Source organism: Rhinoderma darwinii, chromosome 5 (assembly GCF_050947455.1).
Source record: "Rhinoderma darwinii isolate aRhiDar2 chromosome 5, aRhiDar2.hap1, whole genome shotgun sequence".
Classification (NCBI taxonomy): domain Eukaryota; kingdom Metazoa; phylum Chordata; class Amphibia; order Anura; family Rhinodermatidae; genus Rhinoderma; species Rhinoderma darwinii.
The window spans coordinates 266,627,995-266,655,633 of record NC_134691.1 but is presented as its reverse complement, the minus strand read 5'-3'; the positions used below and the strand labels follow the sequence as shown (position 1 = coordinate 266,655,633).

Below are 27,639 nucleotides of genomic sequence, written 5' to 3'. Positions count from 1 at the left end.
GAATACATTGGATCTCCAAAATTAAGTTACATTAATTTGCAAGATAACATTACATGAAGATTAACAATGCTTGGAAATGCTGATGTACAAAGGTGGAAATTGACATGTCTCTGGGGGAAGTACTATTTTTGTCAGAGCAAATATGAGCATCTTTAATTTAAATCTGAGAGCAGACAGGGCGTGTTATTAGTGCCTGCTGTGAGCTGTCTGGAAGACTGCCTGCCACTGTGCTGTGTATAGAGATAACTCTTCTCAGGGCTGCCTGCTCATGAGTCGATTCCTACACACCGGCTAAGAACAAATTTCAGCTCGGAGATATTGCAAAATGTCTACGTTTGGAGTTTACAAGATTGATTTTTACAAAATGATTGAAGAGGACAGTTTACTATCTTCAATGGGGTTTTCCTAAATCGAGATTTCTCATTAATGTTATCATATATTTTTTTATTATTATTATAATATCTATGTCCTATTCTACCATCAATACTATTACCAATTTACTCAAGCAGTGTGACGCACCATACTGGAACATAAAATTAATTAGAAGTTCCTGTTCTCTATAGCTGAAAAAAAAAATACTAAGAACAAGGAAAATCCATTGAAAATATTATCAACCATGGACAGATAAAACCCATTAGGAAAAAAAGAGACATGAAAATTACAATAGATAAAATGGATAATAAAATAAATATATATATTGATTTGAAGGCTTTGTACAGTATCCTGATTACTGAAGGCATAGAGTCAATATATACATGTGTAAGTTATTATAGTGTCACACAGAGGCACTAACAAATAAGGGCTCATTCAGACTAACGTGTTCCTCGTCCGTGTGACAGCACACATAAGTGACATCACACGGACCCATGCATTTCAATAAGGCTATTCAGACATGCATGAGTTTTTACGCAGCAAGTGTCCGTTGCGTGAACCTCACTGCATGTCCTATATTGGTGCGTTTATGGGTCCATGGGTGCGTGAAAACACGGAAAGCACACGGACGACATCCATGTGCTGTCTGTGTTTCACACATCAGTTGGTAAAGAAATGCAGAGAATTTAAAAAAAAAGAAAAGAAAAAGAAGTACTTGCCGAGGGTAACGACGGACGTGAAAAACGGATGTCACATGCAAATCACGCAAGAAATACTGTTCGTTTTTTGCATACGCAAATCAGACACACTCGTGTGAATGTAGCCTAAGAGTCTAAAGACTCTAAAGTCGGTGAATATTTATCTCAAACAGTCCTATATACAAAACTAGCCATGCCATGGTCCAAAACGGGCAACCTATAGTAATTATTCTACGGCTAATACAAATGTATCAAAAGTTCATTATACAGACTTTATAGAAATATGGGTGAAATAAAAGAGAACATGTTGAGCTCTAAGGGTATGTTCACACGTGCACGTCCGTTACGGCTGAAATTACGGAGCTGTTGTCAGGCGAAAACAGCTCCTGAATTTCAGACGTAATGGCATGTGCAGGCGTTTTTCGCAGCGTCCATTACGGACGTAATTGGAGCTGTTTTTCTATGGAGACAATGGAAAATGTCTCCAATTACGTCCCAAGAAGTGGCATGCACTTCTTTGACGCGGGCATCTTTTTTAAGTGCTGTCTTTTGACAGCAGCGCGTAAAAAAAATGACCGTCTGCACAGTACATCGTAAAACCCATTCAAATGAATGGGCAGATGTTTGCCGACGCTTTCAAGCAGTATTTTCGGCCGTAATTCCAGGCGTAAAACGCCAGAATTACGTCCATAAATAGTGCGTGTGAACATACCCTAACTGTTCTAATTATAATATTGTATGTGTTAAATGTAATGGCCGCGGTTGCACATAGTCGTCATTACTGAACCACCAACGGTCGTGACTGCAGACCTGTCAGCTTGTGCTGGCATCTCCATCCTCTGAGACGCTGGCACACAAGACTGTCCTCGGCTGCTGCAGCTGTGTGAGCGTGCGCTCCCGGCCTTAAAGGTCGAGTGCACGCACCGAGAAAATCTCCCCCATCCTATCCAAGCATACCAGGAACTATAAAAATGACTCTGCCCTATTCCCCCTTGCCTGAGCGTTGTTGTGTCTGTCCATGTTCATTATTGCAAATGGTCCCTTAGTTGTATCCTGTATCCTGTGTTCCCGTATCCTGTATCTTGTAATTGTGTTTGTTCCAGTGCGAAGCCAAGTGTCATCTATGCCAAGTGTCATCAGTGCCACGTGTCTGCTACGTCACGTGTCTACTACGTCACGCAAGGGCGGATTAAGTAGACGATGGGCCCTGGGCTGTTACCCAAACTTGGGCCCCCCTTGCGCACCGCCACCCTGCCGTGCCGTTACTATTTTTAACACTTCCTTTTTTGAGCAAGCATTAACAAATGGGTGTTACGATTCCCCTTGTCACAGGGCTGTGTCCCTACATACTGACAGTATCACAGTACTATGGCAACTTTTCATTGATGTGTGAATGTGGCTGCCACTAGCACCGGGGCCCCCTCCGGTGCTTGCCACGCCCCACCAGGCATGAGGAGTGCCGTGCGATCATGTGTGGTTCGGCCGGCCATGGCCCCCCGAGAGCCTTGGGCCCCGGGCGGCCGCCCGAACCTCCCTAATGATAATCCGCCACTGATGTCACGTGTCTGCCACGCCGAGTGTCTGTCAAATCATCTATCCAGGTACTCTTGTCTTAGAGACTGTTATTGATTATTGTTTGGCCAGCTGCTTCTCCGCTAAGGCGGAGCAGCCTAGTGGGTCCACATACCCCAGAGTCGTGACATGAAGTCTGGTTGCTAGAGATAGACTGCCCAGCAAAATCCCTAGCAACCAGTTTATCCCATATAACTAAGGGATTAAGCTCAAGGGAATACTGTCACATTGAAGGGAAAGAATGCTAAAACACACATTTCTCTGTCTAATATTGCCACAGTAACAATAATACATTTATAGACATACTGTACAGTATATAAATAAAGCTATGGACACATAACTAAATGAGCAGGAAAGTTGCAATACTAGTAATATTGATAATCTTAACAACATAAAGGACAACCCTCACTAACAGAGTTTTATTTACAAATTACATACATTCGGGTCTAGAAGTATTTGGGCAGTGACACAATTTTTATAATTTAGCCCCTGTACACAATCACAATGGATTTAAAACAATGGAATCACAATCATGACGTGTAGCCTTTTACCTTTAATTTAAGGGGTTTAACAAAAATATTGCATTAACCGTTTAGGAATTACAGCCATTTGTTACACTGTCCCTTTCACAGGCTCAAAATTGACTGATAAGCAGTTTCATGGCCAGTTGAGGCCTGTTCCCTCCTTTTTGCATTATTTCATGATTAATTAAGGAGATAAATGCGGTCCAAAGAAATGTCAATTTAAAGGGAATGTGTCGCTAGAAAAAAATATTTTTTTTTTAGTTAAACTAGTGCCAGGAGAAAGGAGGGTGTTGAATGTTCAAACCTCCTACACTGTGTGCCGCCATTTTCTGAGCGAATGCACAGTGTAGGAGGATTAGATACAGTGGTAATCAGACAGTATAACACGAATATACACACACATCACATACACATACATAACTTACCTGCTCCTGCCGCTGTCGCCACCGCTGCCTCTGCTCCCTCCGCTCCTAGTCCTTGCTTCTGAACATATGGACGGAAGCCGCGACCGGAAATAGTCATCTTACTGTCCGGCCGCGGCTTCCGGTCCACATGAAAATGGCACCAGATGTCGCTCTGCCGAAGACCTTCCTTTTGGACTGTGTGGGAGCGGCGCATGCGCCGTTCCCACACAGACGGCGTACGCTATAGTGAATGGAACGGCTCCCATTCGCATTCTCTATGGGGATGTATGTGCAGTATTACATCTCTGTATGTGTCGTTAATCAACACATACAGAGATGAAAAAAAAAATGGCATCCCCATAGAGAAGTAAAAGAAAGAAAAAAGAAAAAAGTACAACCCAAAAACACAAATAAACAAAATTTATTTTAATGACATACTAAAAGCAATAACATTTTTAGGCTAGGTTAATTTTACCAGTGAGAGATAGATTATATAAAAAAAAAAAAAGAAAATCACATTGTCAAAATTATATATATTTATTTGCATTGTGCACAGAGAAATAAGTATTTGATCCCCTACCAACCATTAAGAGTTCAGCCTCCTCCAGACCAGTTACATTCACCAAATCAACTTGGTGCCTGCATTAAAGACAGCTGTCTTAAATGGTCACCTGTATAAAAGACTCCTGTCCACAGACTCAATTAATCAGTCTGACTCTAACCTCTACAACATGGGCAAGACCAAAGAGCTTTCTAAGGATGTCAGGGTACAAGATCATAGACCTGCACACAGCTGGAATTGGCTACAAAACCATAAGTAAGACGCTGGGTGAGAAGGAGACAACTGTTGGTGCAATAGTAAGAAAATGGAAGACGTACAAAATGACTGTCAGTCGACATCGATCTGGGGCTCCATGCAAAATCTCACCTCGTGGGGTATCCTTGATCCTGAGGAAGGCGAGAGCTCAGCCGAAAACTACACGGGGGGAACTTGTTAATGATCTCAAGGCAGCTGGGACCACAGTCACCAAGAAAACCATTGGTTACACATTATGCCGTAATGGATTAAAATCCTGCAGTGCCCGCAAGGTCCCCCTGCTCAAGAAGGCACATGTACAGGCCCGTCTGAAGTTTGCAAATGAACATCTGGATGATTCTGAGAGTGATTGGGAGAAGGTGCTGTGATCAGATGAGACTAAAATTGAGCTCTTTGGCATGAACTCAACTCGCCGTTTTTGGAGGAAGAGAAATGCTGCCTATGACCCAAAGAACACCGTCCCCACTGTCAAGCATGGAGGTGGAAACATTATGTTTTGGGGGTGTTTCTCTGCTAAGGGCACAGGACTACTTCACCGCATCAATGGGAGAATGGATGGAGCCATGTACCGTCAAATCCTAAGTGACAACCTCCTTCCCTCCACCAGGACATTAAAAATGGCTCGTGGCTGGGTCTTCCAGCACGACAATTACCCGAAACATACAGCCAAGGCAACAAAGGAGTGGGTCAAAAAGAAGCACATTAAGGTCATGGAGTGGCCTAGCCAGTCTCCAGACCTTAATCCCATCGAAAACTTATGGAGCGAGCTGAAGATCCGAGTTGCCAAGCGACAGCCTCAAATCTTAATGATTTACAGATGATCTGCAAAGAGGAGTGGGCCAAAATTTCATCTAACATGTGTGCAAACCTCATCATCAACTACTAAAAATGTCTGACTGCTGTGCGTGCCAACAAGGGTTTTGCCACCAAGTATTAAGTCTTGTTTGCCAAAGGGATGAAATACTTATTTCTCTGTGCACAATGCAAATAAATATATATAATTTTGACAATATGATTTATTTTTTATTTTTTTATATATAATCTATCTCTCACTGGTAAAATTAACCTAGCCTAAAAATTCTAGACTGTTCATGTCTTTGACAGTGGGCAAACTTACAAAATCAGCAAGGGATCAAATACTTATTTCCTTCACTATATATATATATATATATATATATATATATATATATATATATATATATATATATAAATAAAGAAAGAAAATTTGCAGCACTCCAATGTGAAAAAAGTGGTGGTTTATTCAATCCAAGAACAACAGCAACGTTTCAATCCTACAATAGGATCTTTATCAAGCCTAGTGACACATCTACTACAGGAAACTAATATAGGGTTGAGACTACTTGACATAATTAGTCTCATTATAATACAATAAAGTATATAGTGTTGAAAAACTCATATAATGCATGGTATAAGGTATCATTATAAAACATAAACATGATACAAAAAGTGCAAATGTGTATATATAACAGTGTAAGTGGCAATATACAATGACACAAACGTTAAAAACAACTGATTACAACATAATCAATTATGCCTCAGTGGTGTTAAAATCAATCGTCATAACCACACTCACCACCCAGAACTTCAGATACACCTGATGTATCTGAAGCTCTGATGTATCTGAAGTTCTGGGTGGTGAGTGTGGTTATGACGATTGATTGCTGCTGCTTTCTTGTTTGATATATATATATATATATATATATATATATATATATATATATATATATATATATAAAATTGTGACACCTTCCCTTTAAGTGAAGGAGGCCATCACTAGGCTGAAAACACAGATCAAGCCTAGCAAAGAGATAGCAGAAACTTTAGCAGTGGACAAATGTACAATTTGACTCATTCTTAAAAAGAAGAAATACACTGCTACAGTATCTCAGCAACACCAAAAGGCCTGCAAAAGCATGGAAGACAACAAAAGTGGATGATGGCAGAATTCTTTGCCTAGTAAAGAAAAGCCCCTTTACAACATCTAGCCAAGTCACTCAGACACTTGAGGAGGTAGACGTATCCTTGTCAAAGTCTACAATAAAGGGAAGCTTCATGAATGTAAAAACAGGGTTTATCTCGAGATTCAAACCACTGGTAACACTCAAGAATAGAATGGAAGGATTAGACTTTGCTGGAAAACATCTAAAAGAGCTTCCAAAGTCAAATAAATGACATTCTTTAAAGGGGTTTTCCCATGAGAGACATTTATGACATATCCACAGGAAATGTCATAAATGTCAGATAGATTCGGGTCCCACCTCTGGGACCCACACCTAATTCTAGAACGGGGCCCCCTAAACCCTATTCTGCCACTCTCTGTGCTCTCGCTTGCCTCCCGGCCACTTCCTAGTTATATGGTCGGGAGTTCCGAAAACAGCGTAGCTTGCTGAGTTACAATGTTTCCATAACTCCGATAGTAGTGAATGGCAGTTACGGAAGCAGCGTAGCATGTGAGCTACACATTTTCCGTAACTACCATTCAGTTCTTTGGGACTTATGTAAACAGCGAAGCTCAGAGAGCTACGCTGTTTTCATAATTCCCGACCATATAACCTCTTTCATGGTCGGAATTCACCTGCTTCAGACGCAACGCAGAGCGGCAGAATGGGGCTTAGGGGGCCCGCATCTATCTGACATCTATCTATCAGAGGTGGGACACCCATCTATCTGACATTTATGACATATCCTGTGGATATTCCAAGAAAAGTAGTAGGATAACAGCACACGTCTCCAGGACTGTTGTCCTACTACTTTTCTTGGAATTTGCATTATGCCGGAGTGGGTTTGCCTGGCTTGACAGCGTGCACCGCACCAGGCTCGGGACTTGTGCTGCTTCAAAATTTTCTATTTTGGCATAATATCCTGTGGATATGTCATAAATGTCTCTCATTGGAAAACCTGACCAATGACCTGACCTCAACCCAATTGAGCATGCTTTACTGAAGAAAAAAACTGAAGTCAGAAACAAGCAGCAACTGAAAGCAGCTGAAATAATGCTCTGGCAAAGCATCTTAAGGGTGGAAACACAGCATTTGGTGATGTCCATTGGTTTCAGGCTTCAGGCAGTCATTTACTGCAAAGTATTTGCATCCAAGAATACAAAATACATCTTATATTTATAATTATGTTAGTTTGTCCAATTACTTTTGAGCCTGTGAAAATGGAGGGACTATATAAAAGACGGCTGTAATTCCTAAATGGTTAAATGGGTTGTACCAGAAGCAACAGGACAAGAGATAATTTTCAGATTGCGGGGGGCCCCACCGCTGGGACCCCCATCCGTTTGAGATTGGGTGTCCTGAACACCCCGATTCCTCCACGCTGTTCGACCGACATGAGGAGGACATTGAACGGAGCGGCGGTTGAGCACACGCGCTGCCGCTCCTTTCAAAGTTTATGGGAATGTTAAGAAACAGCCCAGTACAGCCATCGGTTGTCTCCGTCATTCTCATGGAAATTATATGGAGCAGCGGACGCATGCTCGACCACTGCTCCATTCTATCTCCTCATCACTTAGGAGTGTGCTGTGAGGAGGATCTTTGGATTCAGGACCCCCATTCTTGCAATCGGTGGGGTTCCCAGTGAAGGTGCCCCCTGAGATAAGAAAACGATCAACCACTCTGTGGATAGGTGATAATGTATAACTTTAATTAAATATATTTGTTATGTCCCCTTGAATTAACCCCTTCCCGACATTTGTCGTAAGTATACGTCATGGAAAGCCAGTGCTTCCCACAAAATGTCGTATACTTACGACAAATGTTTGGCACCGTCTCAGAAGCTGAGCCGGTGCTATCATCGCCGGATCTCAGCTGTATCTTACAGCTGACATCCGGCTTTAATGGCGGGGACCGAAATTAGCTTCGATCCCTGCCATTAACCCCTTCAATACAGTGTTCAAACTTGATCGCTACATTTAAGCTGTTTGCAGCTTATCGGAACCCCAGCAATGAAATTGCCGGGGTTCCGGTGGCTGCAATGGCAACCGGAGGCCTAATACTGGCCTCCCGGTCTGCCTAGCATGGAAGCCGGTCAAGATCCGCCCGGCGGCGGAGCCTGATCGGCTTCCGTAGCCGTCGGCAAGATGGCGCCGGCTCAGGAGCTGATCCGCCGTCATCAGCGGTGGATGTCAGCTGTATGTTACAGCTGACATCCACCTGTAATGGCAGGAACCGGAGCTAGCACCGATCCCTGCCATTAACCCCTTCGATGCAGCAATCGAAAGCGGTTGCTGCGTCGTAGCGGTTACTAGCAGATCGTCAGCCCTGACAGGCAATCAGGACTGGCGACTGCTGCTATGGCAACAGGAGACACAATGGCCTCCTGCTCTGCCATTACGGAAGCTGGTTAGGCCCTGCCGGGAGGCGAAGCCTAGACGGCTTGCTGTCAGAGAATAACTGACAGATCTAATACATTGCACTACGTACGTAGTGTAATGTATTAGAAAAAAAACATCAGACAGTTGGAACTTCAAGTCCCCTAGTGGGACTTGAAAAAAAGTGTAAAAAAAAAGTATAAAAAAGTGTAAAAATAAGTGAAAAAAATAAAAGTTTGAAAACAATAAAAGTTTCAAGTAATAAAATAAAACACAATCGCCCTTTTTCCCTTATCAAGACCTTTATTATTGAAAAATAATAATAAACCATACGTATTTGGTATTGCCGCGACCGTAACGAACTGAGGTATCAAAATATTATATAATTTTTTGCACGCGGTGAACAGCGTAAAAAAACCCCGTAAAAAACTATACCAGAGTTTCTGTTTTTTGGTCACTTTGCCCTACAAATATTGGAATAAAAAGTGATCAAAAAGTCGCACGTATCCAAAAATTGTACCTATAAAAACTATAGCTTGTCTCACAAAAAACAAGCCCTCATACAGCTCCGTCGACAAAAAAATTAAAAAGTTATGGTTCTCACAACTTGGCGACAGAAAAAATACATTATTTTTCCAAAAGTAATTTTATTGTGCAAAAAGCTGTAAAAAAGTTTATAATGCGTGATGAATGCTGTATAAAAAAAATTAAAAAATCTATAGCAGAATTGCAGTTTTTTGTTTACCTGGCCTCCCAAAAAATAGGATAAAAGGTGATCAAAAAGTCGCATGTACCCCAAAATGGTACCAATAATAACTACAGCTCGTCCCGCAAAAAAAAGCCATCATACCACTACGTCTATGAAAAAATAAAATTAGTTAAGGCTCCAATAAGTCAGGAAATAAAAAATATGCAGTTGTGCCGTCCCGAGGGGAACATTTCTTCTGTTTCAAGAGGCGATTTATCAAGGACCAAAAATTAGGGAACCAGGAAGGGGAGGGCCCAAACATATCTGCTGGAAGGGTGCCCATATTATACTAGGTCAACACTTTCCCAGCAAAATTCCCCAAACAGCAAAGGTGCGGAGTGTGGACCAAAAGGGGCATAAGAAAGGACGCCATATATCAGTGCGACACCGGCCTGTGCAGAAAGGATTGCTTCACAGCGTAACGCACATCTATGGATCATTTAATTGTTTTTTTACCCCATTATTATACCACCTGACTATGCCCCTTATATACTCCGCCCGGTTTATATGTGCCCCCACATTATAAATGGAAACACCAGCAATAATCAAACAAATCTACTACCAAGCAAAATCCGCTCTCCAAAAGGCAAATGGCGCTCCCTCCGCTCTGAACCCTACAATGTGCCCAAACAGCAGTTTCCTTCCACATATATGGCATCGTCATACCCGGGAGAACCCTTTTAACAATTGTGTGTCTCCAGTGGCATAAGCTGGGCATGACATATTTGTCACTGAAATGGCATATCTAGGGAAAAAAAAATTTTTTTAATTTGCACCATCCGCAGTGCAATCATTTATGGAAAAGACCTGTGGGGTGAAAATGCTCACTACACCCCTTAATAAATGCCTTGAGGGGTGTAGTTTCCAAATGGGGTCAGTTCTCAGGGGTTTCTTTTTATTATTTCACATCTGAGCCTCTGCAGTTGTGAACCAATACTTTGTAAATCGCCAAATTAGGCCTCAATTTTACATGGTACGCTTTCACTCCTGAGCCTGGTCGAATGTCCAGGCAAAAGATTAGTGCCCTATGTAGGGTGTTTCTAAAAGCGGGAAACACTGCATAATAATTAGAGAGCTGTCTTGTTATGGTGGCACAAGCTGGGCACCACATATTGGCATATCTATGGAAAAAATCCCATTTGCACTCTGCAACATCGAGTGCACACTAATTTCTACAAAACATCTGAAGGGTTAAAATGCTCACTACATCCCTAGGTAAATGCATTGAGGGTGTAGTTTCCAAAATTGGGTCACTTCTGGGGGGTTTCCACTGTTTTGGGCCCACAGGCGCCCAGAAATTAATCCAGCAACATCTGCACTCCAAATGGCGCTCCTACCCTTCTGAGCCCTGCCGTGTGCCCAAACAGCAGTTTATGACCACATATGGGGTATTGCCGTACTCGGGAGAAATTGCTTTACAAATGTTGTTTTTTTTTTTCCTTTATTTGTTGAGAAAATGAAACATTTTGCGCTAAAGCTACGTCTTATTGAAGAAAAAGGATTGTTTTTATTTTCACTGCCCAATTCTAATAAACTCTATGAAACATTTGTGGGGTCAAAATGCTTACTACACCCCTAGATGAATTCCTCAAGAGGTGTCGTTTCCTAAATGGAGTCAGTTTTTGGGCGTTTTCATTGTTTTGTCCCCTCAGGGGCTCTGCAAATGTGACCTGGCCTCCGCAAACCATTCCTGCTAAATGTGATCTCCAAAAGCCAAATAGCGCTCTTTCCCTTCTAAGCCCTGCCGTATGTCCAAACAGCCGGTTATTACCACATGTGGGGTATTGTTTTACTCGGGAGAAATTGCTTTACAAATTTTGCTTTTTCTCCTTCAGTCCTTGTGGAAATTCGAAAAAATTAGCTAAACCTACATTTTCTTTGAAAAAATTTAGATTTTTATTTTCAGGGCCTATTTCCAATAATTTCTGCAAAAAAACTGTGGGGTCAAAACACTCATTATACCCCTAGATAATTTCCTCAATGGGTGTAGTCTCCAAAATGGGGTCACTTGTGGGGGGTTTCCACTGTTTTGACCCCTCAGGGGCTTTGAAAAATGTGACATGGTCTCCGCAAATCATTCCTGCTAAATTTGAGCTCCAAAAGCCAAATAGCGCTCTTTACCTTCTAAGCCCTGCCGTGTGTCCAAACAGCCGTTTATGACCACATGTGAGGTATTGTTTTACTCGGGAGAAATTGCTTTACAGATTTTGCAGTGTTTTTTCTCCTTTAGTCCTTGTGGAAATGAGAAAAAAATTCACTAAACCTACATTTTCTTTGAAAAAATGTAGATTTAAATTTTCACAGCCTACTTACAATAATTTCTGTAAAAAACCTGTGCAGTCAAACTGCTCACTTTACCCCTAGATAATTTCCTTGAGGTGTGTAGTTTCCAAAATGGGGTCACTTTTGGGGGATTTTCACTGTTTTGGCACCGCAAGAGCCCTTCAAACCTGACATGGTGCCTAAAATATATACTAATAAAAATAAGGCCCCAAAATCCTCTAGGTACTCCTTTGCTTCTGAGGCCGGTGCTTCATTCCAGTAGCACGCTACGGCCACATGTGGGATATTTACAAAAACTGCAGAACCTGGGCAATAAATATTGAGTGCATTTCTCTGGTAAAACCTTCTGTGTTATTAAAAAAATTGTATTAAATATTTATTTCTGCAAAAAAATATGAAATTTGTACATTTCCCCTCTACTTTGCTTTAAATCCTGTGAAATGTCTAAAGGGTTAAGAAATTTTCTAAATGCTGTTTTGAATACTTTGAGGGGTGAAGTTTTTAAAATGGGGTGACGTTTTGTCGGTTTCTAATATATAAGGCCCTCAAAGCCACTTCACATGTGAACGGGCCCCTGTAAAAATAGCCTTTTGAAATTTTCTTGAAAATGTGAGAAATTGCTGCTAAAGTTCAAAGCCTTGTAACATCCTAGAAAAATAAAAGGATGTTCAAAAAACGATGCCAATCTAAAGTAGACATATGGGGGATGTTAATTAGGAACAATTTTGTGTGTTATAACTGCCTGTCTTACAAGCAGATACATTTAAATTGAGAAAAATGCTAATTTTTGCAATTTTTCGCTAAATTTTGGTGTTTTTCACAATTAAATACTGAATATATCGAGTAAATTTTGCCAGTAACTTAAAGTCCAATGTGTCAAGAGAAAACAATCTCAGAATTGCTTGGATAGGTAAAAGCATTCCGGAGTTATTACCACATAAAGTGAAACACGTCAGATTTGAAAAATGAGGCTCTGTCAGGAAGGTCAAAAGTGGCTAAAGAGGGAAGGGGTTAAAGCCGAAAGTCTATACTTTAATAACAGGATCAATTTTTAATAGTGGCTTCCTTAAAAATAATCTTGAGTGTATGTGAACTTTGGATAAAAAATAACTTAGAATGTTAGCTCCACTGAGGACAGGGACAGATGTGAGTACTTTATCTGCATAAAGAAATTTGTTGGAGCTACATAAATGACAGTGTCATAAATAAATCAATGTAGAATTCCTGTGGTTTGTTGGTTGGATAAAGTCTCTGCACTAGAACACAGATTAGTATAACTTTTACAGCCTATAATAGGCGGGAACCAAGCATATATTCCTTGCAGCTAAAAAGTATACTAAGGCCCTATTCACACGAACGTTTTATATGTCCATGTAATGGCCATCAAAACAACGGCCGTCACACGGAGTTATGTAATTCAATGGGGCCATTCACATGGCCGTTGCTTCAATGGACCGTGTAAAGGGTCCGTGAGAAAATAGGACATGTCCTATTTTTTCACGCTTCACGCATCCCTCCATAGATTCTAGTCTATGGGGGATGCTTGATATCGCGTCACGCAGCGCAGACCACGGATGCACCTAGGATGTGAAAAACTGCAGTTATTCACGTCCAAGATGCGCAACATCCATATGAATCTGGCCTAATCTACACACAGAATGTACAAGAGCAGCAGCAAAAGGGCCAGCAAATGAATTATGGATAAAGACACTGTCATTCCAGAAAACAGTTGTAAATTAATTTCTAGAAAGATATTAAAAATGTATAATTTAAAGTACTATAATGCTCTGGGTCAGAGCCCAGCTCTTGCTATTTTTCTTAGATACTTATGACAGAAAATTTAATAAATGTACTGTGTTCATCCACCTTTACAAACAAATGTGTTAGAGAGTAGATCTGTGGAAAGTGTGGCTTGTCCTACAGAACTGCTGGGGAGGAGTAGTCTGTCACACAGAACAGCTGGGGAGGAGTGGTCTGTAATACAGAACTGCTGGGAAGGAGTGGTCTGTTACACAGAACAGCTGGGGAGGAGTGGTCTGTCACACAGAACAGCTGGGGAGGAGTAGTATGTCACATAAAACAGCTGGGGAGGAGTGGTCTGGCACATAAAACAGCTTGGGAGAAGTGGTCTGGTACAAAGAACAGCTAGGGGAGGAGTGGTCTGGCACATATAACAGCTGGGGAGGAGTAGTATGTCACATATAACAGCTGGGGAGGAGTAGTATGTCACAGAGAACAGCTGTGGAGGAGAAGTATGTCACAGAGAACAGCTGGGGAGGAGTAGTATGTCACAGAGAACAGCTTGGGCGGAGTAGTATGTCACAGAGAACAACTGGGCGGAGTAGTATGTTACAGAGAACAGCTGGGAAGGAGTAGTATGTCACAGAGTACAGCTGGGGAGGAGTAGTATGTTACAGAGAACAGCTGGGAAGGAGTAGTATGTCACAGAGTACAGCTGGGGAGGAGTAGTATGTCACAGAGAACAGCTGGGGAGGAGTAGTATGTCACAGAGAACAGCTGGGGAGGAGTAGTATGTCACAGAGAACAGCTGGGAAGGAGTAGTATGTCACAGAGTACAGCTGGGGAGGAGTAGTATGTCACAGAGAACAGCTGGGGAGGAGTAGTATGTCACAGAGAACAGCTGGGGAGGAGAAGTATGTCACAGAGAACAGCTGGGGAGGAGTAGTATGTCACAGAGAACAGCTGGGAAGGAGTAGTATGTCACAGAGTACAGCTGGGGAGGAGTAGTATGTCACAGAGAACAGCTGGGGAGGAGTAGTATGTCACAGAGAACAGCTGGGGAGGAGTAGTATGTCACAGAGAACAGCTGGCGAGGAGTTGTATGTCACAGAGAACAGCTGGGGAGGAGTAGTATGTCACAGAGAACAGCTGGGGAGGAGTAGTATGTCACAGAGAACAGCTGGGGAGGAGTAGTATGTCACAGAGAACAGCTGGGGAGGAGTTGTATGTCACAGAGAACAGCTGGGGAGGAGTAGTATGTCACAGAGAACAGCTGGGGAGGAGTAGTATGTCACAGAGAACAGCTGGGGAGGAGTAGTATGTCACAGAGTACAGCTGGGGAGGAGTAGTATGTCACAGAGAACAGCTGGGGAGGAGTAGTATGTCACAGAGAACAGCTGGGGAGGAGTAGTATGTCACAGAGAACAGCTGGGGAGGAGTAGTATGTCACAGAGAACAGCTTTGGAGGAGTAGTATGTCACAGAGAACAGCTGGGGAGGAGTAGTATGTCACAGAGAACAGCTAGGGAGATGTAATCTGTCACACAAAACAGCTGGGGAGGACTGGTCTAAAACAGAACAGCAAGGGAAGGGGCGGTCTGGAACACAAAACAGCTAGAGGAGGAATAGTTTGTCACACAGAACAGCTGGGGAGGAGTAGTCTGTCACACAAAACAGCTGGGAAGAAGTGGTGTGGTACATAAAACAGATGCGCAGCTGGGGAGGAGTAGTGTGTCACACAAAACAGCTAGGAAAGAGTAGTTTGGCACACATAACAGCTGGGGGGGAGTGGTTTGGCACACAACTGCAAGGGAAGGGGTGGTCTGGTACACAAAACAGCTGGGGAGAAGTGTGCTGGCACATAAAACAGCTGGGGAGGTGTGGTCTCAAATGCAGAACAACTGGGGAGGAGTGGTCTTTCACATATAACAGCTGGGGAGGAGTGGTCTGTAACACAGAACAGCTGGGGAGGAGTGGTCTGTCACATAACAGCTGGGGAGAAGTGGTCTGTAACACAGAACAGCTGGGGAGGAATGGTCTGTTACATATAACAGCTGGGGCAGAGCGGTCTGTCCCATATAACAGCTGGGGAAGAGTGGTCTGTCCCATATAACAGCTGGGGAGGAGTGGTCTGTTGCATATAACAGCCGGGGAGGAGTGGTCTTTTACATATAACAGCTGGGGAGGAGTGGTCTATAACAGAACAGCTGGGGAGGAGTGGTCTGTCACATAACAGCTGAGGAGGAGTGGTCTGTCCAATATAACAGCTGGGGAGGAGTGGTCTGTTACATATAACAGCTGGGGAGGAGTGGTCTGTCCCATATAACAGCTGGGGAGGAGTAGTCTGTTACATATAACAGCTGGGGAGGGGTGGTCTGTCACATATAACAGCTGGGAAGGAGTGGTCTGTCACATAACAGCTGGGGAGGAGTGGTCTGTCACAGAGAACAGCTGGGGAGGAGTAGTATGTCACAGAGAACAGCTTGGGCGGAGTAGTATGTCACAGAGAACAACTGGGCGGAGTAGTATGTTACAGAGAACAGCTGGGAAGGAGTAGTATGTCACAGAGTACAGCTGGGGAGGAGTAGTATGTTACAGAGAACAGCTGGGGAGGAGTAGTATGTCACAGAGAACAGCTGGGGAGGAGTAGTATGTCACAGAGAACAGCTGGGGAGGAGAAGTATGTCACAGAGAACAGCTGGGGAGGAGTAGTATGTCACAGAGAACAGCTGGGAAGGAGTAGTATGTCACAGAGTACAGCTGGGGAGGAGTAGTATGTCACAGAGAACAGCTGGGGAGGAGTAGTATGTCACAGAGAACAGCTGGGGAGGAGTAGTATGTCACAGAGAACAGCTGGCGAGGAGTTGTATGTCACAGAGAACAGCTGGGGAGGAGTAGTATGTCACAGAGAACAGCTGGGGAGGAGTAGTATGTCACAGAGAACAGCTGGGGAGGAGTAGTATGTCACAGAGAACAGCTGGGGAGGAGTTGTATGTCACAGAGAACAGCTGGGGAGGAGTAGTATGTCACAGAGAACAGCTGGGGAGGAGTAGTATGTCACAGAGAACAGCTGGGGAGGAGTAGTATGTCACAGAGTACAGCTGGGGAGGAGTAGTATGTCACAGAGAACAGCTGGGGAGGAGTAGTATGTCACAGAGAACAGCTGGGGAGGAGTAGTATGTCACAGAGAACAGCTGGGGAGGAGTAGTATGTCACAGAGAACAGCTGTGGAGGAGTAGTATGTCACAGAGAACAGCTGGGGAGGAGTAGTATGTCACAGAGAACAGCTAGGGAGATGTAATCTGTCACACAAAACAGCTGGGGAGGACTGGTCTAAAACAGAACAGCAAGGGAAGGGGCGGTCTGGAACACAAAACAGCTAGAGGAGGAATAGTTTGTCACACAGAACAGCTGGGGAGGAGTAGTCTGTCACACAAAACAGCTGGGAAGAAGTGGTGTGGTACATAAAACAGATGCGCAGCTGGGGAGGAGTAGTGTGTCACACAAAACAGCTAGGAAAGAGTAGTTTGGCACACATAACAGCTGGGGGGGAGTGGTTTGGCACACAACTGCAAGGGAAGGGGTGGTCTGGTACACAAAACAGCTGGGGAGAAGTGTGCTGGCACATAAAACAGCTGGGGAGGTGTGGTCTCAAATGCAGAACAACTGGGGAGGAGTGGTCTTTCACATATAACAGCTGGGGAGGAGTGGTCTGTAACACAGAACAGCTGGGGAGGAGTGGTCTGTCACATAACAGCTGGGGAGAAGTGGTCTGTAACACAGAACAGCTGGGGAGGAATGGTCTGTTACATATAACAGCTGGGGCAGAGCGGTCTGTCCCATATAACAGCTGGGGAAGAGTGGTCTGTCCCATATAACAGCTGGGGAGGAGTGGTCTGTTGCATATAACAGCCGGGGAGGAGTGGTCTTTTACATATAACAGCTGGGGAGGAGTGGTCTATAACAGAACAGCTGGGGAGGAGTGGTCTGTCACATAACAGCTGAGGAGGAGTGGTCTGTCCAATATAACAGCTGGGGAGGAGTGGTCTGTTACATATAACAGCTGGGGAGGAGTGGTCTGTCCCATATAACAGCTGGGGAGGAGTAGTCTGTTACATATAACAGCTGGGGAGGGGTGGTCTGTCACATATAACAGCTGGGAAGGAGTGGTCTGTCACATAACAGCTGGGGAGGAGTGGTCTGTCACAGAGAACAGCTGGGGAGGAGTAGTATGTCACAGAGAACAGCTTGGGCGGAGTAGTATGTCACAGAGAACAACTGGGCGGAGTAGTATGTTACAGAGAACAGCTGGGAAGGAGTAGTATGTCACAGAGTACAGCTGGGGAGGAGTAGTATGTTACAGAGAACAGCTGGGGAGGAGTAGTATGTCACAGAGAACAGCTGGGGAGGAGTAGTATGTCACAGAGAACAGCTGGGGAGGAGAAGTATGTCACAGAGAACAGCTGGGGAGGAGTAGTATGTCACAGAGAACAGCTGGGAAGGAGTAGTATGTCACAGAGTACAGCTGGGGAGGAGTAGTATGTCACAGAGAACAGCTGGGGAGGAGTAGTATGTCACAGAGAACAGCTGGGGAGGAGTAGTATGTCACAGAGAACAGCTGGCGAGGAGTTGTATGTCACAGAGAACAGCTGGGGAGGAGTAGTATGTCACAGAGAACAGCTGGGGAGGAGTAGTATGTCACAGAGAACAGCTGGGGAGGAGTAGTATGTCACAGAGAACAGCTGGGGAGGAGTTGTATGTCACAGAGAACAGCTGGGGAGGAGTAGTATGTCACAGAGAACAGCTGGGGAGGAGTAGTATGTCACAGAGAACAGCTGGGGAGGAGTAGTATGTCACAGAGTACAGCTGGGGAGGAGTAGTATGTCACAGAGAACAGCTGGGGAGGAGTAGTATGTCACAGAGAACAGCTGGGGAGGAGTAGTATGTCACAGAGAACAGCTGGGGAGGAGTAGTATGTCACAGAGAACAGCTGTGGAGGAGTAGTATGTCACAGAGAACAGCTGGGGAGGAGTAGTATGTCACAGAGAACAGCTAGGGAGATGTAATCTGTCACACAAAACAGCTGGGGAGGACTGGTCTAAAACAGAACAGCAAGGGAAGGGGCGGTCTGGAACACAAAACAGCTAGAGGAGGAATAGTTTGTCACACAGAACAGCTGGGGAGGAGTAGTCTGTCACACAAAACAGCTGGGAAGAAGTGGTGTGGTACATAAAACAGATGCGCAGCTGGGGAGGAGTAGTGTGTCACACAAAACAGCTAGGAAAGAGTAGTTTGGCACACATAACAGCTGGGGGGGAGTGGTTTGGCACACAACTGCAAGGGAAGGGGTGGTCTGGTACACAAAACAGCTGGGGAGAAGTGTGCTGGCACATAAAACAGCTGGGGAGGTGTGGTCTCAAATGCAGAACAACTGGGGAGGAGTGGTCTTTCACATATAACAGCTGGGGAGGAGTGGTCTGTAACACAGAACAGCTGGGGAGGAGTGGTCTGTCACATAACAGCTGGGGAGAAGTGGTCTGTAACACAGAACAGCTGGGGAGGAATGGTCTGTTACATATAACAGCTGGGGCAGAGCGGTCTGTCCCATATAACAGCTGGGGAAGAGTGGTCTGTCCCATATAACAGCTGGGGAGGAGTGGTCTGTTGCATATAACAGCCGGGGAGGAGTGGTCTTTTACATATAACAGCTGGGGAGGAGTGGTCTATAACAGAACAGCTGGGGAGGAGTGGTCTGTCACATAACAGCTGAGGAGGAGTGGTCTGTCCAATATAACAGCTGGGGAGGAGTGGTCTGTTACATATAACAGCTGGGGAGGAGTGGTCTGTCCCATATAACAGCTGGGGAGGAGTAGTCTGTTACATATAACAGCTGGGGAGGGGTGGTCTGTCACATATAACAGCTGGGAAGGAGTGGTCTGTCACATAACAGCTGGGGAGGAGTGGTCTGTCACATAACAGCTGGGGAGGAGTGGTCTGTCACATTAGATCTGGGGAGGAGTGGTCTGTCACATAACAGCTGGGAAGGAGTGGTCTGTCACATATAACAGCTGGGGAGGAGTGGTCTGTCACATAACAGCTGGAGAGGAGTGGTCTGTCTCATAACAGCTGGGGAGGAGTGGTCTGTCACATAACAGCTGGGGAGGAGTGGTCTGTCACATATAACAGCTGGGGAGGAGTGGTCTGTCCAATATAACAGCTGGGGAGGAGTGGTCTGTCCCATATAACAGCTGGGGAGAAGTGGTCTGTCACATAACAGCTGGAGAGGAGTGGTCTGTCCAATATAACAGCTGGGGAGGAGTGGTCTGTTTCATAACAGCTGGGGAGGAGTGATCTGTCACATAACAGCTGGGGAGGAGTGGTCTGTCTCATAACAGCTGGGGAGGAGTGATCTGTCACAGAACAGCTGATACCAGTGGTCTGGCACAGAATAACTGGGTCAGGAGCGGTCTGGCACATACTCAGCAGTAATTAGCATCTGACAAAGGAGGTGAAAGTTCTGCAAGAAAAATATTGCTATTGTACAATTGCTGCGCAACAGGGTCTCAGAGGTATTACATATTTCTGCTTGCAAATTAGTAAAAAGAAACAAAGATTTTATATATATATATATTAGTATATTTCAATTAGTAGGAACAAATAAACATTGGTATTTTCTCCACTAACAATTTGTTGCTACCGTTTAAATATATTTTTTGTGTACTAAATGTACCTAAATGTTGATTATATTAAATGCAAATAATATTTAATTCAGTAACGTCTGTTTAAAGTGTCGCTCCATTAATAAAGAATACTTCCGTTTAGAACAGATGGCGAGAGACGCTGCTGAGAGGCAGGATGGGGCAACCGTCACATGCGGAAGCCTCTCCTCCACAGGAGCTTTGTAGGTGAGTTTTAAACTTCAGATGGGAGAGACCAACGCTCTTTGAACGTGGTTTGAAACTTTAACGTCTTTAGACATTGAATAAACAAGCTTTCCCAGCATACCCCAGTAAAGCAATAGTTAACTTCCACTGTTTTTCATCAATATAAATGTGAACAATATTGTTGACAAATTTCTATTTTTAGACTCCAAGTAGGACACTGATTTTTGCCTAAAATAAGTAGTTTCTCAGAGTCTATATTAGATGCGACAGTTATGTAGAGAAGAGCAAATGAGACTATTATACTTAAAACATATTCAAACGATGTTAGCCCTTGTTAAGTATTTATGAATTGTAGAATTCCCTAATAATCTGTCTTCCTCGAGGAAATTGGGTTGTATTTTCTCATCAAAGAATGATGGAGAATCTCCCAGCTCAATCCTCATAAAAAAAAGGGAACCAGTGCTTCAATCTGTACAGACTTTGTTTTGGGACTATAAGGCCAAATGCACACGATGCGTATTACGTGCGGATTTGACGTATTTTTGTGCGGCAATCCGCAGCGTAATACGAGACGCGGAACTAGGTTTTCCTGCGCCCGGGGCAAAGATTCTGCTTGGTACCCCCCCCCCCCCAGAAACCTCTTTCTCTACATCTTCTTCCCCCTCGCCATGTTTGCTTTCTCTACCAATTAATGAGGTGCAATTTTTTTTTTCAATTTCTTTTTTAATGTAGCTTGATCATAAAACCATGTGTACAATTTACAAGCAATATAGTTATATAAAGGTAGTTAACATAATAAATAAAAAGAAGATAGATTAAAGAGGTCAGTGCCTGACTAAAACAGATTGTATAACTGAGGCTAATGAGACTATATGGTGACATCATGAACAGTCTTCTCATGTAGATAGTGCCACATAGCCCCCCTGGTAGATAGTGCCACACAGCCCCCCTGCAGATAGTGCCATACATCCCCCTTGTAGATACTGCCACACAGCCCTCCCCTGGTAGACACTGCCATATCCCCCCTTGTAGATTATACCACACAGCCCCCTTGTAGATAGTGCCACACAGAACCCCTTGTAGATACTGCCTGGAGGAGCCTCTGACGTTACTGTCTATATATGGATAGTGACATCAGAGGCTTCTCCGTCAGGCAACACTCTGGCTGGGTATTCTGCTCCAGGGGGAGCCCCAGACGTTACTGTCCATATATGGACAATGACAACAGGGACTACCTCTAGGAGCGGCATGCCCGGCCAGAACGTCGGCACCCCGCCTACCTTCCCTCCTAGTTGCTTCCAGGGCACATGCCCCGCCTGTCTCCTAGCAACGCCGTTGGTAATACAGTATGAGTAAAGTAAATGAGATTTCAAGAAATCTCATCTACATGTTGTGTTTTTTATCTTCTGTTCCCCATTGCAAATTGTATCTGACTAGATTTTTAAAAAAGCACCAAAATCCGCAGCATAAAAATACACCTATTTCGACATCAAAATTTAGAAACCGAACCTAAAATTGCTTTAAAAAACGCACTATTATAGGTGCGGATTTTACCTGTGGAATTACATGCGTTTACCTGCGGTTTTGATGCACATTTTCTGCACCAAATTCCGCATTGTGTGAATTTAGCCTAAAAATCCTTGATATTAAGTGTTTCATTACATGATATTTTATAAAACAAAACCTTTAGGCTGAGTTCACATGGGGCGGATATGCTGATGTTTCATCCCAGGAGCCTGCTGCAGCCTGTGATTGGCTGCAGCGGTGGGTCTCATGGGATGAAGCGTCATCCCAGGAGGCCACGCTGGAGGGAAGAACACAGACCTCTGGCTAAGTATGAGATTTTTTTTTTCTGAGTTGCGTTTCTTGCGGCGGAATCGCAGCAAACCTCCCTGCAAAAAACGCAACTACTATTTGTTGCGGGATTTACCTCCCCATTGAATTCAATAGGGAAAACCTGCAACAAATAATCAGCGTTTACGCAAATACAATTGACATGCTGCAGAATAAAATTCCACACTGCAGGTACATTTCTGAGCGTTCTTTTCCGCTCAGTATTTAAACAGCAGGTGGATGAGATTTGTTTTATCTCATCCACTTTGCTGCTACGGCAATTCCTGCGGATTTTCCACAACGGAACAGTTGCGGAAAAACCGCAGTATTTTTGCAACGTGTGAACTGACGCTTAGGCTACATGCACACGTTGCTTATTTTGCTGCAGAAAATACGCAGGAAACCGCCAGAAATTCGCAGGGAGAAAACGCACCAGAAGTTGCAGTTTCTAAGGTCCTGTTCACATCACGTTTATAGCCTTTCGTCAAAGTTTCACGTCGGGGGACTCATGACTAGAGATGAGCAAATTTCTCAAAATTTCTTTCGGGTCCAATTTGGTTGAACTGGCCATCAGATTAGATTTGTTTAGAATAAATTAGTTGCAAATCAAAAGTGCCCAAAAATCATGTATGACACTCTGAGGTCTTCTAGGACTTTATTAAACCTCTTTCAAGCTCTTTAACACCAAGACAGCATTAGTAATGTCAAAGTGACAGCAACATATATGGCTATGGGTAAATGGATGGTAGCCGGTGGTAAGAAACAGCCTATTTAAAAACACACTGCACTGTCTGATTTTTTTTATACCATTTCACACGAAAAAACTGTCCAAAAATGATTTCCCTTTTTCGTGGCAGATGTCTGCTAGTGTTTATACACACACGGTGATATCGGAAGAAGCAATGTTGTTTTAACATGCGGTCCAAAAATTATCCATTTTTGGGGGCAGATGCCTGCCGGTATTTGTACACACGGTGGCATCCAAAGAAGCAATAGCTTTCCAAAAAGCGGCCCAAAAATGATTCCGTTTTGGATTGATGCCTGCAGGTGTTTTTGAAAGAAGCAATAGCTTTTTAAAAATTGGTAACCGTGTGCCAATACCACTACGGCTACCAGTGCCCCTACCACCACCACCACCACCATGGCTACAAGTGCCGCTACTACCACCACCAACACAGCCATGCATCTTAGTCATATCCACCACCTGCGCCTGATACTCCTCCTCATCGCAGTCCAAACGCTTACTGTTCGCATGCAAATCATCAACAGCAACACTTTCTTGAATATCTTCCTTAGCCACCGGGAAAAAAGGCGCCCCACTAGGGGTCGGTGAGACAGATGATGGAAAATAAATGCTTCTATTGGGCCTCAAATTAACTGGAAAGAAGGAGCAGGAGAAATGCGATGAACACTTGCTAAAAGTCACGATGTCAGATGTAATTTCATCTTGCTGTGACTGAGATTATTAGTAAGCCATCCAGTCCACAATGTCTTCCGCTACCTCCGCAATAATACACCTACCAGAGGTGCCATGAGTGTTGCTGCTACTACTTCTGCTATGACCACCCACATTCTTACTGGTGGATGGCGTGACACAGGTGTTTCCTTTTTCATTACCCCATCCGTTGCCAATCAGTTGTGCCTCATTATTTTTAAATGAGGCACCCCTGAGTCTACGCTGGTTATTCTGTGCACAAGGCCTATAAATATAAAGAAAAAAATCAGCATAAGGATTTAAATTTAAAATCTATTTAGTTAAAAAAAATGTGTCACTTGGTCACAGACTGATGTATAATGGCACTGCTTGACACAGAATAATATGCCACTTTTTGTTGGCACTATTAGATATATACAAAACAAAGAGTGACAACGTCACGCCCATGATGTCTGTATCAGCATATGTGATATCTGTTTCAGAAGGTAGCAGCACGCTATTAACACCAGGATTAATATCATTGCAATACATTTGTGAATGATGTGATGAATATTAGTGATTCACAAATTAATATAAGAATGGAAGAATTGTAGAGCTGCAGCATCACTCACTCACGGCAATGGCTGCCTGTGCCTGCCTAACTAACACACTGATACTGACTGACTTCTATGTCTATCTAAAATCTATATCTCTTAAAAAAAAATTGTAAATCCAACTATCTATCCTCTTCTTCTCACTATGAAACACACTCACTGACACTAATACATTATATATATATATATATATATATATATATATATATATATATATATATATATGTATGTATGTATGTATGTATATATATATATATGTATATATATATGTATTCTGTTTTTTACTATTTCTCACTCTCTGTCTGACGTCCTGTCTCTCCTATCTGTATCTCCACAAAACGCCAGCATTTCATGGTTGGGCTGTTTATAGTGGCTATGACTCATATGACATCCATTAAGTCATCAGTGATTCACACCTCTGGCCAGGGATTACATATATGATCATATATGGACAGCGACATCAGGGGCTTTCCTAAGGCTGGAATCCCCGGGCCGAGTGCTCTTTCCAGGGTCTTCAGCCCTGCGGAAGCTTCCTGAGGTATATATTTAACGTATACCTGTGAAGATGCAATACAGTGGCTTCCGTCACACATAGGCACCCATGATAAAAAAAAAGGTATATAGCCAGGTATATGTTTTTTTGGGGGGATCCCTCAGGATGAAATTATGTAATCTATTAATTTACTACTTCATCCTTCAAAAAAAAACTAAACCAGCTCAACGGAGGCCAAACACACACTTGTTTGGCCCTATGGACACATTTAGGGTGTACGACAGGAGCTTTTCCTACATACACGCTAAACGTAGGGCATAAACACGATGTAAATGAAGCCTAACTCAGGATTTGAGTCAAACAACATGGAGAGGGGGAACAGCAGCGGGAGATCTGATTGGATTAGAACACGCAGCACAGTTCTAAGATCACACAACGAGGAACGCACCCACTCAGATCTTTGGACAGACTGGTGTATTCAATTGTAGTCGTAACTAAAGTAACAATAGTAAAAAAAATAAAAATATAAAATAACGTAAATTGTTTCAAATTCAGAAGAAACTGTAGTCATGCACACAGAGCTCTATCTTTTGACGACTTTAAGGGGATGTTTTAAGTCAAGTGGGTTATTTTACAGCTGTGCAACACGTCTGTTGTACTGGGTCTATAAAAAGATTAATGAAACGTGCTGTCAATTAGTTAATCTTTACTTACTAAACAGATGGCAACAGAGGGCCTGTGACCTTCTCTTCATGGTATCATCTGCTCCGTCTTGTCCTCTAGTTTACTCGTCATACTGTCTAGAAGACATGAAAAGTGAACATCAGTCTATTTTCAGTTGTTAATGATTATCATATGAAAGTCACCTTTATTTTAGCAAAACGGCAGGTACACACTCTTATACAATAAAACTCTTGATCTACTATTCAAAACATTTCACACAGATTGCAAAATTGCATAAAATGAAACCCCTAAAATTCAGACACCCTAACTTATATCGCCAACCCCTTAATAAAGGTCTCTAGAGGTATTGCACAACATTCAAAATATTTCATATCATTCAACATTATGTAGCTTTTCGTTTTAAGGCACTTGCCATTTTTCCCATGTTTTGGTTGATGCTGTATTTTAGTACTATATGTAAAGCAATGGAATTTTTGTTCAATGGGCCAAGAGGGCTCTCGCTACAGTAGTTAATATGCTTATAGTGCACCAAAAAAGTACAGTATCTTCTATGTCCTGTTTGTTCGGGCATCTTATAGATGAGGGTCTATCCTCTGACACCCTTGCAGAGAAAATGATTTTTTGTTTTTTGTTTTAACAATGCCGAATAGTCAGCCAATCTAACCATAGAAATGTTTATAGCCGCAATAAGTAATTTAGGAGATGAGTCGGCTGATCTCCTGGTAGACAGTGAACTGTTCACTCCAGGAATGGTCATGCTGTGAGAAGGGTCATAGCCACAATAAAGAAAAAATAAACATGCAAAAAAAAAATTAATAAAGCCACCGAAAACGCGTCAAAGCACTATGTGTGAAACCAGCCTAAAACTTTGGGATATAATTTAATCTGGGGGAAAGGGTTTTACCCAGGGGTGGGATCCGGCCAGTTCGCCCCGGTTCTCCCGAATCGGTTGTTAAAATTACAGCCAATTCGCAGAAACCGGAACCGGTCCCCTGCTCTTAATTGTTTCCGCGTCCTTAGGACGCGGATACAATTGAGTTGCCTAGCGCTGCCCTGGCGAGGCACAGTATGCCTCGCCATTCGGCGCTTTAGTGATGATGCAGTCGTCGCGATGATGACGTCATCGCGCCGCTGCGTCGTTCCGCTAGAGGAGGACTGGTGTCGCTAGAGGACGGAGCGGGAACGAGACAGGTAAGCATATAATGTTTAGTTTTTTTCCTTCCACTGTGGGCAGCGTTGGGGGTCTTATCTATAGGGGACTATATAGGGAACACTAACTACAGGGGACTATATAGGGAACACTAACTACAGGGAACTATATTGGGACACTAACTACAGTGGGGGACTATATAGGGGGCACTAACTACATGGTACTATATAGGGAACACTAACCACAGGGGACTATATAGGTAACTAACTACTTGGGACTATATAGGGAACACTAAATACAGGGGACTATATAGGGGGGCACTAACTACAGGGGGGACCTTATAGGGAACACTAACTACAGGGGACAATATAGGGGCACTAACTACAGGGGGACTATATAGGAAACACTAACTACAAGGAACTATATAGTGAACACTAACTACAGGGGACCATATAGGGAACACTAACTACAGGGGACTATATAGGGGGTACTATCTACAGGGGACTATATAGGGGGTACTAACTACAGGAGACTATATAGGGGACACTAACTACAGAGAACTTTATAGGGGCCCTAACTACAGGGAACTATATAGGTGCCCAAACTACAGGTAACCATACAGGGGCCCAAACTACAGATGAAAGATGGTGGGTGCAACTCACAGCATATCCTTACCATCGTTCTGGCTATACTGGGAGCTGTAGTTTTATGCCGTACAACCTAATATGGCAGGGGTTAAACTGAATTTGCAAATGATCTCTGTACTGAGCTGTATTTGTGCTAGTGCTGTATATATGTACTGAGCTTGGTTCTGGTGCTGTATATATCTGTACTGAGCTTGGTTCCGGAGTTATATATATCATAACAACCAAGCTCAATACATATATACAGCAACAAAGAGAGGCTCATTACTTATATACAACACTAGAGCAAAGCTCAGTACATATATACAGCACCAGAACAAAGCTAAGTACATATGTACAGCATCAGAAAAAAGCTCCCCACATATAAACATCACCAGAACCAAGATCAGTACATATATACAGCACCACAATAAAGCTCAGTACATAAATA

General features: G+C 43.3%; 1 protein-coding gene across 1 annotated transcript in view; it reads right to left on the bottom strand.

Annotated features, from left to right (window-relative positions):
- The window catches only part of TMEM108 (transmembrane protein 108), a 205,620-nt gene that overhangs the window by 71,639 nt on the left and 106,342 nt on the right, over window positions 1-27,639 (bottom strand). Inside the window, exon 3 of the mRNA XM_075828595.1 lies at window positions 25,446-25,531. Within this exon, the coding sequence (XP_075684710.1) occupies window positions 25,446-25,485 (40 nt within the window). The 5' untranslated portion in view covers window positions 25,486-25,531. The remainder of the gene's footprint in view (window positions 1-25,445; window positions 25,532-27,639) is intronic.